General features: G+C 39.4%; 1 protein-coding gene across 1 annotated transcript in view; it reads right to left on the bottom strand.

Moving 5' to 3' along the window:
* Positions 1 to 13119, bottom strand: part of ABCC4 (ATP binding cassette subfamily C member 4 (PEL blood group)) — a 148121-nt gene that overhangs the window by 37106 nt on the left and 97896 nt on the right. Inside the window, exons 21-25 of the mRNA XM_027443227.3 lie at positions 12628 to 12778; positions 11903 to 12022; positions 8767 to 8877; positions 7168 to 7268; positions 3848 to 4039 (exon numbers count right to left, since the gene is read on the bottom strand). Of these exons, the coding sequence (XP_027299028.2) occupies positions 3848 to 4039; positions 7168 to 7268; positions 8767 to 8877; positions 11903 to 12022; positions 12628 to 12778 (675 nt within the window). The remainder of the gene's footprint in view (positions 1 to 3847; positions 4040 to 7167; positions 7269 to 8766; positions 8878 to 11902; positions 12023 to 12627; positions 12779 to 13119) is intronic.

Here is a 13119-nt window from a genome sequence, read left to right as displayed (position 1 = left end):
TAAGGTGAAGTTCTGTAAAGTAGTCAAGCTCGAGAGCCAAAATAAAGCTAAAACTAGCAGTAGGATTATAAACAGTATTCATGCTTCAGACAGCTTCAGCAGAGAGGATACAAGCATTGGAACTACAAGACTGCGTGGGCAAGCTGAAATTCTTGTCCAAACACGTGAAACAGTGAATAATAAAATCATAGTGATTCAGGCTTCTATAGGCTCCCCAAGGAAAAATAAGAAACTGTGTGCAATGTGAAAAAACAATGCTTTCAGAAAAAAAAAAAAAAGAGGGAGAGACAACACAAAATATGGGATTGCTGACTTTAATGACAAGGGGTAAGATCTACAAGTACTTATATTAAATCAAGACTTAGGAGAAAGTAGGGCCATTAATAAGTAAGACGAGACATATAATTAGTGGTGATTAAACACTACTTGAACAGCAAATTCTTTTTTTTTTTTTTTTTAAATGTTGTCTTCAGGTGAGGGATTCTTAGAGAAAACAATGTGCAGTAATCAATTGTATCATAGAAGGTGATGGGTGTAGTTCTCTACACAGATCTGATTTGGCAGGATTTGTTATTTCCTGTACTCAGTTCTAATTGCTACATTTCCAGAAAGAAATCAACCTACTGGAAAGAGTTCAGAGAAGTGCAACATAAAATTAATATGGGTTGGAGATACTGATTTTACGAGGAAGGATTTATGAGGATTAAACATGTACAATATAGCCTGGCGAAGTGATTTGGGTGCAGAAAGGAGGAAGAAACATGAAAACCTTCATGAATATACGTACAGACACCAGAGGGAATTACCCACTGCCTGAGACTCAGATGTATGCAGTAATGACTGCTGGAATGAAATTAAGCATAGGCAACATTACATTGAAGAGCAAGGAAAAACTTTCCAACAGCCAGAGACACTGACCCCAGATAAAGCAGCAGTGCCCACATTTAAGCAAAAATAACACTAAAAAGGTACACAACAAGGAGCAACTCACAATGCATGACCTAAACAGCGTTTCCTACTTCTATTTTCTGATTGAACAGTTTCATCCAAAAATTCATTATTGTACAATTGTACATAAACTAACTAACATTTATACAGCGCTTATTAGTAAAGATACTGCACAATGTAAGCAAATCTATTACAATAAATTATAAAATATCTTCTATTCTAAGTGATGTCAAACCAAATGATACGAAACAAAGGGAAAATAGTTACGAACAGTTACACCACCGCTCAAAAAGCGAATGCTGAATGGATACAGACATACGGAGTTATGAAAACAAAAGTTCAATTGTTCCTCTGTAAATGTCAGTGATATAAAGTATTGTATTAAGAATATAAAGAAAAAACATAAAAAATTGATACTTAAAATAAAAATGCAGCTGCTCTGCATATTGTCAAAATCCCACTTTCAGTTTGGCATCCAATGAAAGGACTGTGCTCTTCAGCATTTAGAGGAATCTATTTGTATTTTGGGTCCAATTGACTACAGGCTGCTGAAAATTGACATGAATTTGAAACAGCTCTCCCTATACACTTTTTTTTTAATTTTTTTTTTTAATACATTGTGTTCTTCTGAGGTCTCTGTTCATAACCAGTGCAAACACGAGGAGGGTTTGCAAATCGAAGTTCAGCCGCCTAACAGGAATCATCTGGGCACGGCTTCGTAGCCCGATGCACACCATGTGTACACACGAGAGTACACCTGCTGTACTGGGCTCATCATTACTCAAATGTCACTTGTACTTCAAAGTGGAGCTGAACAAAAAAATGAGAGTGAGATTTACAGCATGTCAGCTACTCCTCTCAAACTGCCCTTGTTACCCCTCAGGCAACCTCCCCGAGTATCTGCGCGAACAGCTGCCATGCCGTAAATCTAGACCCTCACCCCTCCTAACTTTTTTCATGTAGCCACATCCTCAGATCCAGGATCTGTTGGGGCAAGGTGTATTTAACAATGTTGGTCCATACTCATTCGCAAGTTGTTGAATTCAGCTAACCCCCTGAAACAAAGGCTGGTCTTTAAAAATCAAGGCTGCACATGCTAATCTAAGCTAGGCTGAAGAGGTGAATCACAGCTGGCTGCTGGCAGAGCTCCTTGCATGACGCAGACCATGTTAGGTTAGCAAAGATGGCTCAACAGAAAGACCTTCCTAGCCTGCTTCGACTGTACGGAGATATTAAACGTGCAGTTTAGGTGGCAGCTGTAAAGGCACCGTAATCCGTAAGTGATCCCTTAGAAACGATGTCCTCCATTCTTACTGCACCTACAGCCTCACAGACTTGGTGCTGGGTCAGCTATAGGAAAAACTGCAAGCAGGCAGAAGTTTAAATTCACTCGTTCCATCAGAGGCACTGCAGCCACCAGAAGTCTGAAGTAGCCAGGGGTTTAAGCTGGCACAACAGTTCTCACTGACAGCTACGTGCATCTGGAAACCTGGTTCTGAAGAGACATTTCTCCATAATTAAAAACAACGTACGGGGCACAGATGCTTGGGAGATTTATTTTGCACAGTGGCAGTCTACTGCAGTATTGTGCAAAACATCATAGAAAACAAACATGAAATTCTTGGCAACAGTTTCAAGCTGGACAAATTCACTTCAGGATGACAAAACCACAGCATAACCACTCAGCAAAAATAAATACCCCCAGTCATCATCCCTCCTCCTCCTCCCCCACCAAGGACTGAATAAGACCTTGTTAATATCTCTTGCTTCCGTTTTCTTTTTTATTATTTTATTTCCGTCTGTCACTAAGAAATGTAAACCTTCTTGTCTGCTATTGCATTAGAGTGATATGTAACAGCTGAAGAGATGGCCCATAGGCAAGAAAGGTGGACAGCAGATAAACATCTCTTCAGTTCTTCTTCTTAAACACCGTTCTGAACTTGTCCGTACCTAATTCCATGAGGTTGTCTCCATGAAGCAAAGTTGGGTTGAATTCTTGTAACATGCATGTTATTAAAAAAGCCCACTTGAGGAATGAAACAGGTTTGGGACTGAATGGAAAAGCATGTTACAAGCGAGGCCAGGGCAGTGATTGTATAGAGCTGAACCAGCCTCCTAGGGAAGATATCCTAATCAAAGAAGTGCATGTGGATTTGAAATGTAGCAAAGCACGAATTAACACTGCAGGGCTCTAATTTAATTTTGTCTGTGGGGGAGACCTTCCCTGCAACACTCTTACAACGGGGATAGTGTCAAAACTGGGGAGGAAGAGTCAAATTTGCAGAGGAGGAAGAATTTTATTTCTATGTTTCTTTTGGCTACCAATCTAATTAACAGCAACCGTTAATTGGATTGGTAGCCGAAAGGAACTGAAATAAAATCCCCAATTCTAAAGTTATGCAACTGATTTGTGTTTCTTTCTTCTCTCTTCCATTCTGGGCTCTGTGTAGGAACATGTACATTCCTTCTTGTCAATTGTCTCTGCTCACCTTGTGTGCTGACATCCTTCATTCCATGTGTGTTTCCTCTACTGAATTCCCGATTTCCTAACGCAGCTCCATTTGCTTTGGATCTGAACAAACACTTGGGGTTTCGTTGGCATTTTGAATGTCTGCCACTTTTTGATGAAACCCAAATTTTATCAGAAAGTTATTGAATGTTTAACCCTTTGTTTTGATACATAGAAATGTCATGTTCACGGATGCATTTATGCTACATTTACAGGAAATCAATAGGCTCTAACTTCTGTTATTAAATATGACTATGACTTATTTTTTAAAATAACAGTTATCTGATTTCCTAACATCCATTTCTTTTATAATGTGTTTTTATAACAGTTTCTTTTCAATTATCATATTTGCTTAATTACTGTAATAGGCAAAGACAGCCATATACATACCTTTTCTTTTGGTTTAATTACAACAGACAAATGCCTTAACACCAAAGGTCCATCTAGACTGTATGTGAAGTTAACATTTTCAAATGCTATCATTCCTTGACTTGGCCATTCAGGCGGTGGGTGCTTGTTGGTTTCCCAAGGGGCTTCTCTTTCAAGATCTGTGTATTCCATCACTCTTTCTACTGATATCATCTAAGGGGAAGAAAGAAGACAGGTATCTACAAATTCAGTTTATTGCACACATACTGCATACATATATATATGTACATGGATTTTGACTGTAAAGATTCAATGCAAATTTTTCCAAGTTTTTCTCTCAGGTACAGATAGGAGTGCTTGGTACTGTCCTATACTTACTTCGTACTACCAAAGAAAAAGAAAAAACAAATTTCATGTCCTACTACAGACTCCAATCTATCACGATCCCTAAATCCATACATAAGCATGAATTTCTAATCAGTGGGATAAATTACAATTTTAAGTATGTGCATAATTGTTAAGAAATTTAAGCTATGGTAGTTATCTGTCAATCCTGGCTAAGATGCCACCACTGCTACAGGCAGATCCATGATGGCTACTAGCATCAAGTTACCAGCTTCATTTTCCCTTTTTTGTCTTCCTCATTACCACTGCACTAACCCCTAGCAAATCTTTAATATGTTTTTCACAAGTAATTTCAAAATCTAAGATAATTTTCACCATATCATGGCCTTAATATGCAGCAAAACTTGTTTTCCTGAGCATTTTATGCCAGATAGGAAGGAAGTGCAGTATTTGCTGTTGTCCCTCGTCTTGTGGGAGGGATGAGAAACAGAAATTGAGCTATCTAGACACTTTTTCTTCTCCCTCAGGAAATAACAGAAATTCTGTTTCAGCTCTGGTGTGCATCCCTCACCTATACATGTATTCTGTACAATTCATTTTACTTAACTGTATCTATGCACAGGTATGTTCTGAAAAGGCCATCATAAAGACATCTAGTAGGCTTACATTGCCTCAAGTAGCTTTAAGGCCAGAAGTTACCTGGCAATGAGTTCATAGAATAGCTTTGTGGACAGGATCTTGAAGACCATCTAGTTCCAACCCCCCTACCATGGGGAGGGATGCAATCCACTAAATCGGGTTGCCCAGGGCCTCATCCAACCTGATCTTGAACAGCTCCAGTGATGAGCATCCACAACCTCTCTGGACAACCTGTGCCAGTGCCTCAACAACCTCTGAGTGAAGAATTTCCTCCTAACATCTAATCAAAATCTCCCATCTAGATAAGGTTTAAAACCACTCCCCCTTGTCCTGTCATTGCCTGACTGAGCAAAAAGGTGCTTTCCATCTTGTTTATAAGCCTCCTTTAACTATTGAAAAGCTGCAATAAGGTCACCCCAGAGCCTTCTCTTTTCCAGGCTGAACATCCCCAGCTCTCTCAGTTTTTTTTCACAGGAGAGGTGCTCCAGCCCTCTGAGCACCTTCATGGCCCTCCCCTGGCCCCGCTCTGACAGCCCCACGCCCTCCTTGTGCTGTGCCCCCAGGCCTGGACGCAGCCCTCCAGGTGTGGCCTCCCCAGGGCAGAGCAGAGCAGAGCAGAGGGGCACAATCCCCTCCCTCCCTGCTGGCCACCCCTCTGGGGGTGCAGCCCAGGACGCAGTCGGCCTGCTGGGCTGCAGGCACACACTGCTGCTTGTGGCGAGCTGTTTGGCCACCAGCACCCCCACGTCCTTCCCTGCAGGGCTGCTCCCAGTGAGGTCTTCTCCCAGCCTGTGCTCAGGGCTGGGATTGCCCCGGCCCAGGTGCAGCACCTTGCACTTGGCCTTGTTGAACCTCATTTGGTTCACATGGGCCCACTTCTCAAGCTTGCCCTTTGGATGGATCCCTTCCTTTTGTTGTATCAACTGCACCACTCGGCTTGGTGTCATCTGCACACTTGCTGAGGGTGCACTCGATCCCATTGTCTATGTCATTGACAAAGATATTAAACAGCGCTAGTCCCAAAACAGACCCCTGAGGGACACCACTCGTCACTGGCTTCCACTAGGCCACAGAGCCATTGACCACCGCAGTTCTCTATCTCACTGCACCTGCCCTTTCCACACTACAAAATAAGCTCCAAAGAGACACATGCAAAGAACGACTAACAGCAGAATAGAGAGGAACTGTTCTTGTCTCTCCCAAATATAATCAGCCCATAATAACAGGGGCTTCTTGTTGGATATCCACCTGTCAAAGAAGTTGATGCTAATCACAGCTCCATAAAATGATCAACTTTCCACAACAAAGGCAGCTAGTGAATGGTGAGTCTTCCTCCTCCAAGGCATTTCTGAATCACGGCCTCATACACAGAAGCCCCATAGATTTATACTTCCGAATCTTCCTAACCAGTACAGAAAGAAACCCTGAAAGCTTTCTTCCCATTTCTCACCAAAGCCTATCACCATTCCCTTATTCATGACTGAAAAATGCTCCGAAGAAGCAGTGTGCTAGACAAAAAAATAAATAAATACAAATCTAACATTATGATTTATTTTATCTGTTATCAAACATAGTTTCGTTCCTTCTACTAAAGGACTACATATATTTCCTGCAGTATGGTCAGCAAATCGAAATTACAGGTAACCTCCTATTGTCAACAGAAAACAGAAAAGCATGCTTATTGTGTAGTATGCTCTTTTTATAATAGTTTTTTTCATACACTAACTTAAAGAGTAGATAGGCAGAACAGAGCACGTTAGTAAATATTGTAAATTGGTGGAGGGTATTTTACTTCATTTATTTTAAAAAACGAACTCAGCAGAACTAAAACAAACTCTCAGCAGAATACATGCTTAAATACTTGCACGTATTTGTTAACTTGCACCAATTTAAGGTTTAAGCCTTTGCAGCAATTAACAGGACCATAAAAGTTGCAATGAGAGATATAAACAAATTTTTAAAATGCAATAATGCATAATAAAAATTAAAAATCCCAAATCCAAGAAATCTTTAAGAAAAAAATCTTACTTGTACAGGGATTAACTTTAGCTACATGCAATGCAGACATCCCCACTGTAACTAGACAGCCTCCTTTCTGCTGTAAAGGGTGATTATAAAGGCTCCCCTACTATCAATGGAGAGGGATGATTCATCTGAATAGACATTCAAAATCAGTCAGACAAATTATACCCTAGAAGAGGCTATTTTTCTCTACTCTGCTGACTCTAAGTGGTGCCTCAATTGCTTGCTAAGGTATTAATGTCCTAAGTTAATTAAGAAGAATCCCATCCTTGGGGCTTTATGTCACAACTACAAAAAGGAAGCAAGAAGCAAAAAAAGGAAGAAGTAAACGTTACCAGGTTTTCAACTTCAGCACTTTGTCTAACACCCCACTGGAACGTTCCCATGAGAGTGATTGCATAAGATAGCGCCAAACCAACCTGCCCCGCATTCAAAGCTGCAGAACAAAGGAAAAAGAGAATCAAATAGGTACACTGGTAATTACACAAAACTCGAGTTAACTTCACTTTCATGAGGTTACTTACATGATGGAAGCATCACAGCCAGAATTTTGTTTGGTTACACCATACTTACCATCTGTGCGCTGATGAGTAGCTCCAGGCAGAACAGCTACTTGCAGCATTTTTATTTTTATTTTTTATTTTTTTTTAAGCTTTGGAAATTATCTGTATGTCTGAAAAGACAATCTTGATTCTTGGCTTTGCACTTTATCAAGAAACTGAGGCTCAATCTCGAAACCATACTTACATAGCTTGCTAAGGTCATCCCTACCCAAGCTAAGCATTTTCAGTCATTTTCTAAGGGATTTACATCAGCCCCTAAACCCAAGCAAAAAATGACTGTAAAATGATCTCAAAATAAGTTACAAACATTTATATCAACTCTGCACAGTTTTAAGTGATCAGATAAAATAACAGGACAGAATATTTCTTCCCCTATTTACATAAACTTTTATTGTGTTCAGTAGGTCTGCTCTCATAAAATAAATTAATTTTGTCTGCCCCAATATTAAGCATGATTGTCTTCTAACTAACTTGAACTTTATCCTAGCATAGCTCTATTGACTTCAAGAGAGCTACTCCTTATCCAGAGGCAAGGAAAGATTCAGGACCATTGTTTTGACTTGTCTTTTTGCATTCTAATAAATTCAAACCTAACTCAAAATTTTCAGTGTCAAGCAGCACAGAGCGTTCAAATTTTAAAGCACACATGCATATACAGAACACATCCAAAAGAAAAAGAAAAGAAACAAAAACAGCAAATTAGCACTAATTTTCATGTCCAAGATAATTACTTCTTCCTTCATACTTTAGATGACTATCTTGTTCTAGTACATCTAACACAATTACATCCTGGATGATGCATATACTAATGACAGTTCATGAGTGACAGTGAATATAAAATGTATTATTACAAGGTGATTTTCTTTCTCCAACTGGCCTATCCTGCTGATCCAAGGTATTAGACAAGTATCCCTAGGAATTTTAGTTTGCCTTTTGGCCTACTGTGCCATGTGCAGAAAGGAAAAAAGTTGTTAAGAAGCAGCTCTGTGGGTGTTTCAGTATGAAAAGCAAAGCCCTGTAGGGCTAAAAAAGAAAGGCAAAGGTGGGGAAAAAGATTTATTTGTTGTTATTGCTCTGAAAGCCAGAAGCTCAACAAAAGCGAAGACTACAGATCTGCAAGTTTGTTTGCACATTTGGGGATGACAGTAGTTGCATGCCTAAGCCTGGAAGATGTCTGAACTGCCTCCAGTATTTGCAGAAAAGGAGATATGGACCCAATGCCCTAGACTGAGGAAGAGATCGTGATCTAGAAAGAAACATTTAACTTAATTACAGTCCTTAAACAATTAGAAACAGCAAACTATGAAAAAGAATTAGACATCACTATACATGGTAATTAATGGGTGAACTCTTTCTAACATCTGTACTTACTCTTGGCGAGAAGCAGGGAACCGAAGGCAACCACTACAACAAAAATGGCACAGATGGCATCCAGACGCACAGCGAACCACCTCGAGGTCGTCAAAAATAGAAACCAGGCCTCTAAATGGTATTTTACAAAGACATTAGTGGATCATTAGAAAACTGAGTTGTATAATAATAATAATAAATTATTTCATGTTGATATTGTAAGTGTTTCTTTCTTTCTTTTTTCCCCTTCATTTAAAATTGTCGTCTTCAAGTGCACATCTTTATGGGCAGATGATGATCAGAATATTGTCCAGTTTTCCTGGAATACTCTGACCTAGTTTTCACACTAGCAGCAACCAGGGCTAGCATAAAACACAGTAATAAAAAGAAGAACATTCAAGGCCTGAAGCACAGCCCATTTATTTAAAATGGAAGCCTTTCCCTGACTGTAGTGGACTTGGGATGGGAGTTTTGTACAAAAAGCAGAAGAACAACTACATTTGCTGTAGCCAGACTAGGCTTTTAAACAGAGTGTATCACAACACAACTGTCAGAGCCAAGTCTTTAGAAGACAGCTGCAGCTGGTTAAGCTCCCATTATAGGCAGAGAAGAGCTACTTAATATATTCAGTGGAGCTACAGAGCTATTCAGTTGGCCAAACGCACATAGCTACTTTTGGAGAAGCTCACAGGTGGACATTTCCACTGGGCACTTGCATCTAGGTGTCCACAATTTGGTGCTAAATTCCATCCCAGACAGACACTCTGCAGTACAAATACAGGAGACAGCAGCAAAAGATACCGAATACAGAATGCAAAGTGTTTGAACTCAGGGCCAAAAACAGAAGTCAAATGGCCGTAACAAAGTATGGCATTATTTATTGCTTATGATGCAGTCGGATGAATCATTCCAGCTGCTACCAAGTCACAGTAAAAGATTATCATCCCAACCCTTTCTGCATTGCTTGTTATTACTACGTGCTAAAAATCAGTCTTGTTCCAACCCAGCAACTTTTCCTTGGCCCAGCGTTGGGAAAGATTCAAACTAGAAAAATCCTTTCCACAAAAAAAAGAAAAAAAAAAAAGAAAAAAAAAGGGAGGAGGTTAAGTCTGTTTTTATGCCACATCATTTTGGATAGTCGAATTATGGAGTGACCAAATCAACAACTCAGCCAACAGAGCTGCAGGTTAACTCCTGGAGGGCAGCAGGGGGAAAGAGTGAGGATGACAATAGGCAGCCAGGTCAAAGCCAGAGCTGGTGACCTCTTTGCAACAGCTCTACCTGCATGTGCCTGATTTAGCAGCTGGTTTCATTAAACAAAAGATCCTGGGTATGGTTTCGTGGACAGTCATACCCCTAGGCTCAGGTAATGATATATGCAGAGAGACACATCAAGTCACAAACCTTGTTTGAGAAATGCAATTTACCATCAAAATGTAAGCACCTCTCTGAAACCCAGGAGCTGAGTATCCCAGGAAATAAGAGCTAATGCCAGCTTCCCGGTGACATGAAAGGTCATTTTTAGTGCGATAGCACAGTTGTAAGACCAGGAAATGGGCCACCTGCGTTGTAGGTTTTCAGCTCCAAGGTTTTGCTCCACTGATCCTGTTTTACAGGAAGGTGCACTGAATTGTCTGCTGGAGATGGATCATTCCGCAATCTCCCTGTGTAATCGGGGCCACCGTGTGCAGGAACATGACATTCTTGGGACCTAACAAAAACTCACCATGATGCAACTTCTGATGACTCAAGAGCTCTCTTATGGAGATGTTGCACTGGCAGGAAGGAAGCTCAGGCTTCGGTCAGACCTCAAGTCTTTTAGATGTTTTTTTATCTACAGGTTATTTAACATCAAATTCATAGCCACCCCTGAACCAGAGTCTGAAGGGAGTGTCCCATTTTCCAGGCTCAGCCTTAAATAGAGTGGAGGAGACTAGTCCAGCAAAAGCACTAAACAAGAACACTGCTGACTGGAAGAGCCTTCTGTGATGCAAGAAATAGTTCAAACCTCTTTGGAGCACTTCAGAAGCCAACACTCCAACTCTGTGACCTACTAGGAAAGGGTAATCCTGTTCTAACTAGATTAGAAACAGTGTTTATGTTCCTTTGACCCGACCCTAAAATACAAGAAAACATTTATAAAAAAGGTCACGGTCCTTTTGCGTGGTGAAACTTACATATGCAGTTTATAAAGATGCCTTTTAATATAAAATTTAAACAACATGTTCTCTTACTACCAGCTACTGACAAATTGATTTGGCCAAATAAATAGCAAGATGAAAATACTAAGAAGCAGGAAATTCGGATCTAGAGCTGCCTCCCTGGAAGGTGTGTGTCCTCAGTCACAAATGACTGGGCTCAACACAAAGCTAAGGTGGGCAAGTTTCCATGGCATGGGATAAACACTGAGTCAGAAAAAATCATCTGGTCTGTTCTGGTCTGAAAACTTAGCAGTCCATAAATGAGAAAAAAGCCACAGGATATACTCATATACTTGATGACAGGGAAATTCAAGGTCTTACCTAACAAACACTGAATTGCAAGCTTGCATTCTGCTGCACCTTGAAGAACATTCTTATACAGAGTATTTAATTGACAGTAAAAACTCAGTGCAAACCTAAATCACATTTCTTTTGCTTGCAGAATACTAATATTTTTATACCTTCTGGTCATGTTCATACTGTTTTTATGTTTAAGCCCTGAGTGCCACTCAAAGTAAAAAAGAAGAGGGATTTACAAAACTTTTCCAAGATGATCATTTAGATATTAATTATCTCTGCCCACTCCTAGCACATTACTTAATATTTAATGCTTCATAATATAACTTGTCATCTCCCCCCCCCTTTTAAAGTTGGAATCCAGGAAAATGTCAAAATGATTCTTTAAATATTCTTATCAGGCACACTTTAAAATGTTTATCTTAGACATTGTTAAAACATAAGCACGGGTATTTCAAATTATATTACAGCCCAAAGTAAACTCTCAAAATCTAGACAGATAATAACTTTTTTGTTCTAACAGAGAAATTTTACCCTAAAGAGACAAATGCACAGCTCCTACTGATTTTAATGTACATTATATACATGTCGCTGAGGGCAAAAGATATTTCCCTCCTACAAAGCAAGTATTTGATTTTTCACGTCAATTCATCACAAACCTGAGTGGAGGTCTTGGTGTGCATCAAATAGTTTTTGAAATCTTTCCTCTGCTTTCAAAGCCCGAATAGTCCAAAGTCCCTGGAGGGATGATGACAAGTGGGAGAACACTGGACTTCGAGCTACAAAGGGAAATGAGAGTAACGTAGCAATAGCTGAAGGGCAACATTTAATTCTTTTTGTACCATGCTAATCTTTAATCCTTTGTATTTAACCATACAAGTTACTGTACTGCATACTTTTAGAATAAATATGCTATATCTTTGACCAAAGTCCTCTTACTCTGTCAGAATCAGACAGGCAAATTCATTTATACAAAAACATCTTCCATTTTTTAACAATTACTGTCACTGAAGGAATTCTTTGAGCTTTATTAATGACATGAGGCAAACATGTTTGTTGTTGGTAATCCTTAATAGTTCCTAACCTAGACAAGTTCAAGTCAGGCACGAGAACCAGATTACGTCAGAAACACCATTAGGATGTGCATGTAAGACCTAGCATGCTCATAACTAACTTTACTTTTAGAGTGTTAAACTGACATACCTAACGTTTATCATTACACGAAACAGGAGTTAAGCATGGAATTCACTGCTTGAGAAGAAAGGCAATAAGGAAGCTATTTTCATAACAAAAGAACCTTTGATGGATTGTCTATAAAATGCTAGCATTTCACATAATAGTAAGCAGGGTTCAAGCTGACATCAAGTCCCACCAAGCTACATACTTGTGGATTCTAGACGTTTAATATCTCTTGAAGTGTCTAAGAAATATCGTCGAAGAAAAATGAAAAGAATAAATAGCGGAATTAAGGGGATGAGTATCCAAGGAATCACTGCCACAGCCACAGCTACCACACCAAAAATCTGTAGGAGAGTCTGCAACACAATAGAAACAAAATAAAAAAAATTATTTTGCCAGAAGAACTTAATTTAGAACATGTATAAAACTGTTTAACACTATTGAAACACTTAAACGTTTAAACAAAACTACCAAATTTTAGAGTGGATGCATTGTGTAACATGAACTACATCTAATTTTAAGCAACTTGAGGAATTTACAGTAATACATAAGTTGACTAATTGTGCAGTTTATGGTTTTCTTATTAATTATTTTTTATTTAAGAAACATCTTTACAAAATTAATCGACTGAACATCAGCATCTCACTTTATGGGCTATTCTGTAACTGCTGGAACAAAACAGAAATTAATTAATGGA

Source organism: Anas platyrhynchos, chromosome 1 (genome assembly GCF_047663525.1).
Source record: "Anas platyrhynchos isolate ZD024472 breed Pekin duck chromosome 1, IASCAAS_PekinDuck_T2T, whole genome shotgun sequence".
Lineage (NCBI taxonomy): Eukaryota > Metazoa > Chordata > Aves > Anseriformes > Anatidae > Anas > Anas platyrhynchos.
The sequence above is the reverse complement of the archived record's forward strand: the minus strand, read 5'-3'. Positions and strand labels throughout refer to the sequence as shown.